The following is a 4626-nucleotide window of genomic DNA, read 5'->3' on the forward strand; positions in this document are numbered from 1 at the left end:
ACTTACGAACTTAAAGAGAAGGTTGAGTTCTGGGAAGAAGTAAAAAATAATTTGTGAGCGTTGTCATTGTATAAAAAAATATTCCCTGAAAAGCAAGGCTCTTCAAATTTTAAATATGGCATGTAATTACATCTTAACAATCGGGACGAATTTTTATGCCACATGTTCGTGTAGTCCCATAGACATCTTTCTGTGTACAGTGCTTGTAACTTTACCAAGACTGGGCCAAATTTCTTATCATGTTGATGATTCTCGAACATTGCAGAACGCACCAATACTTATATGCTAGATGATCAACCTTTCTGATCGATTCCACAACGTATCTTTCACAATGCAATCGCATGACCAGAACTCAACTTTATCAACAGTACTGTGTCTCTAGATTTGTACACAGTACACGAACAGTGGGTGCCACTGTTTCATTTCCGGAATCACAAACCCTATTTCGTGTTCGGAATTACGAACCATATTTTCCTTTTCGAAAGTATGACCCTCTTTTATTTGCAGAAATAGGAACCTCCTGAATTACGAACCTTTGGAAATAAGAACTTTTTCGGAATTATGAACGTGTGTGAAAACGACATGTAACCTTTAAAAAGTGGCCTCGGTATGAGTGTATCCAAATGTAACGAATGAAGCCATACCATGTATGCCTCGTGGGCTGGGGCGGCGATTTCTTTTCATGACCAGGAGGGGGGGGGGGGGGGGGGGGAGAGAGAAATGCGAGGGAAAATTTGTATTCCGTTGGTATCACCAGTCGCATAATGAGCAAAACGTGGGGTGGGGTTGGGGGAGCAGAAAAAAAATCCGCATCACCACCACTCTTACGTGTTAAAAGCAGGCCCCGCGCGGAACGTTTTTCAAAGTGGGGGAGGGAGAGCTAAAGTTTTTATGATTAAGCGTATCGTAAATTGGCGTGGGTCTAGGGGCAAAGCTCCGGCGGGGGGGGGGTCAAGGGCAGACCCCCAGAAGCTCAGGAGTTTTAGGCATTTAATAACGGTCAGATGAACATAATTTGACACCTTATTTGTAAAACTGGCAGGTCACTAATAATTGGTGTGGGGTCCAGGGGGCTGAGACCCGTAAAGCTTAGGGGTTTAAGGCATTACATTACGGTCAGATGAGTATCCAGGGTGCAGAGCCCCGCAAGCTCAGGGGTTTTAGGCATTTTATTCAGGTCAGATGAGCATATTTTGATACCTCATTTTGTGACACTAGCCGGTTACTTTTCTTTCTTTCTTTCTATTTCTCTTTAAAATACTTTTTCAAAAAAATGGGGGGGGGGGGGGGAGGGGGCTCGAGCCCCGTGAGCACCGCTGTTCCACGTACCCTGACATGTAGGCTTCTAAATAAACATATTTTTTGCCTGACTGTAAATGTTGATATTTTTCATTGTCCAACAAACGAAAAAAAAAACACTATAATTTACAAAAAGGGGAGGAAAAATGACGGAATATCATGTCATTTCAGCATTATTTGTAAATCACTGGTATCGAATTAGAAATAAACCACGTTTGAATTGGGGGGGGGGGAGGAACTGCCCCCCCCCCCCCCCTCCACAACCTCCATCAGTACGCCAGTGGGTATCAAGGTGATACCAACGGAATGCAGATATTCTACAAAACTTACTTGTTCTTCAGTCAGTATTTGCTATACATTTTCTTTTTGCAATTTTTCAAAATTTTCGGGGGGTACGACCCCCTCCCTAAACAAATTGAGGGGGACGTGTCCCCCACCGTCCCCCGGGATCGCCGCCCCTACTCGTGGGTGAATAATTAACCTCAATGAAGTGAAAAGTATGAGCGGGTTATGTCTGTTAGGATAAATTTGTTGAATGGAACATTTCTCCTCTCTCTCTCTCTCTCTCTCCCTCTCTGGCTCTGTCCTCCCCTCTCGCTCTCTCCCCCTCTCTCTCTCTCTCTCTCTCTCTCTCTCTCTCTCTCTTCTCTCTCTTTCTCTCTCTCTCTCCCTCTCTCTCTCTCTATATATATATATATATATATCTCTCTCACACACACACACACACACACACACTCTCTCTCGCTTTGTCTCTCTCTCTCTCTCTCTCTCTCTCTCTCTCTCTCTCTCACACACACACACACACTCTCGTTGCTTTATTACTGCAACATAATGCTATCATATTCCAAGCGATATTGAAGAAATATTGGACAAAAACGAAATATACTGCAGTTTTCTCCGATTCCAGGATCCATAGTTTACTCTCTTTAAAAAAAAGAGTGAATTTTCAAAATCACGGACGTCACTCCTCTCTGGAGAGTGAAAATGGAGTGAAATAGAGTGAACATTCACTCTTTTTTCTTAGAAAGCATTCTAAAATCAATCGATTTTCACTCCTAAACAAGTGATCACGGACGTCACTCCCAAGAAAGTGAAAATAGAGTGAAAATTCACTCTCTTTTTTTAAGAGAGTACATCATACGCAAACTGTGATTAAGGAGTGACTTTGAAATAGAGAAAATGAAAGGCATACCAAGACACAGATTTGAGAATGATAATGCAGTATATTCGACTGCATAAATGAACAGTTATGAAGTAAATTCTGAAATAATTGGAAATCCCGCTCATCATCTTAATTTATATCAATAACTCATCATTATTGTCCTCGATCCTCCTGCTCGCATAGCTCTCCCCCCCTCCTCCCCTCCTCTTAGCTCCCCCCCCCTTCCACCCCCTCCTCCTCCTCCTCTCCCCTCATTCCCAGATGCATGTATCTGATGCGGAGGCCTTTTGTTGCTGTCAGTCCCGACCCCATGCACAATTCCTTTACGTTATCCCTGGCTCGATGAAGCAAAGGCAAAGTTAAACAGCTAGTTCATAAGGTCACGAAACGTCAAGTTGACCCAGTTAGTTTTTACAAATACCCATGATATTTGTATGACCTGCTTCGAAGGGACTCCATTACTCTTATAGTGGTTTGTATGTAAGATGTTATCGAGAGTAATAGGCCATTTTCGTAATGTAACACACGTTTAAGCATACGTATTCATGAAGCGCCTCGATACAAATGGTTTCATTCACCTGTTACGAATATTTGTACCTCAATAGTCAGATTACGAATTGCATACAGCATTTGTGATAGATAGACAAACATATACTGGCTTGCCATATCCAATAACACATAGTTTATGCAGATTGCATTCTGACTATTGAAATACACTTTCTCGAAACAGGTAAATTAAATAAATAGGGTTCATATAGGCACTTCACAAAAACATATGCATTTAATTTGGTTACGTTATAAAAATTGCCTATTTCTCGCAATGGCGATATATAGAGTATATGCATGAGCTCTTCGATGAAGTTTAAAAACATAATGAATAGTACAGTGTATGCATACCTCAAGAACGATTGATTGTCTGTCCAGAGGAACAGGTCGAAACAGCGTCGGGTGTGTTGGGTCTGCCATCATGCCTCTCGATCACGGATTCGAATCTTTCTTGTACATGTAATGGTTACAATCCAGAGAAACAACACCTGACGTATACCTGGTTCCAATGTATTCCAGTAGTCCATCAACACGTACACGGAATTTTGTTTCTTTTTTTCCTTCTAGAATGGGTTAACAGACCTAGAGCGATGTTCATGCTTCGGTGGAATCGAACACTAGATCGGTAGTGTACAGATTAATATACCCCATGCAGAATGTGAATGAATCATAATGCCTTTGCTGATCTATTTGAAGTACTTGTATTTGTTTCCTACAATATTTCGCACACAAAACAGTGACGTATACAGACGAGACCTTGACCTGGAGGGGCGGGGCCTATGCCACCAGATGTTACGAGTTCTGCAAGGTGGGAGAGGGTATCCCCCCCCCCCCCGGCCCCAACACAAATGCTAAAATAGAACTTTCGGGCAGCATTTCTAGGATGTGTCTATGTTTCGTTCGCTTCCAAGAGCATTCTTACCACTATGACAACTTCGAAATGATCAATTTGCCACTCCTTCAAATACATTATACTACAGGGATTAATTTAAACATCTGAAATGCATTGTCTCCCGGAATCATCATTGTACGTACAAGAAGCCAATAATGTTGCAGTTTATAAAACAGTTAACTAAGTTTTTCTCATTTTAAAGATAATAAAGAGTCCGTTTTTCCTTGCTCGCTTCGCGCATTCGCAAAATTGTAAGAACTGCATGATTTCACGCAGCGAGTTACTTGATTACCCCCCCCCCCCCCCCCCCCCCCCTCCCCCCCCCGGTCATTTGAGCAGCAAGGTGTAGAAGTCCTCCCCCTCCCCCCCCCCCCCCCCCACCCCCTTCTCCCACCTTTTTTGTGTGTGCTCACTCGCAAAATGTATAAACAAGATGGTTTGATATTTGGGCAGGACGCGTCGCGCGAAAATGTTTTTTGACGTAAATACAGAGATAACCGGCCCAAGCCGCTCTCAAATTAGGCCCTTCCTAATTGTGTGTTGGCGCCCCCTTCCCTTTTGATCAAGACGCATCTGCGCAGAATCTAGTATTCTTTATTTCTTCTTGATATCTCGGTCTCTTCTTCTCCCCCTCCTCCTTCTCCTCCATTTTTTCATCTTTCTCTCCTTCTCCTTCTTCCGTTCTTCTCCTTATTAATTTTTTCTCCTCTTCTTCCTCCTTTTTATT

General features: G+C 42.7%; 1 protein-coding gene across 1 annotated transcript in view; it reads right to left on the minus strand.

Moving 5' to 3' along the window:
* Positions 1–3670, minus strand: part of LOC115921603 (long-chain-fatty-acid--CoA ligase 5-like) — a 22602-nt gene extending 18932 nt beyond the window's left edge. Inside the window, exon 1 of the mRNA XM_030979205.1 lies at positions 3359–3670. Within this exon, the coding sequence (XP_030835065.1) occupies positions 3359–3430 (72 nt within the window). The 5' untranslated portion in view covers positions 3431–3670. The remainder of the gene's footprint in view (positions 1–3358) is intronic.
* Between the last annotated feature and the right edge of the window lie 956 nt (positions 3671–4626).

This window comes from Strongylocentrotus purpuratus, unplaced genomic scaffold, assembly GCF_000002235.5.
Source record: "Strongylocentrotus purpuratus isolate Spur 01 unplaced genomic scaffold, Spur_5.0 spur5_scaffold_10, whole genome shotgun sequence".
NCBI classification, from domain to species: Eukaryota; Metazoa; Echinodermata; class Echinoidea; order Camarodonta; family Strongylocentrotidae; genus Strongylocentrotus; species Strongylocentrotus purpuratus.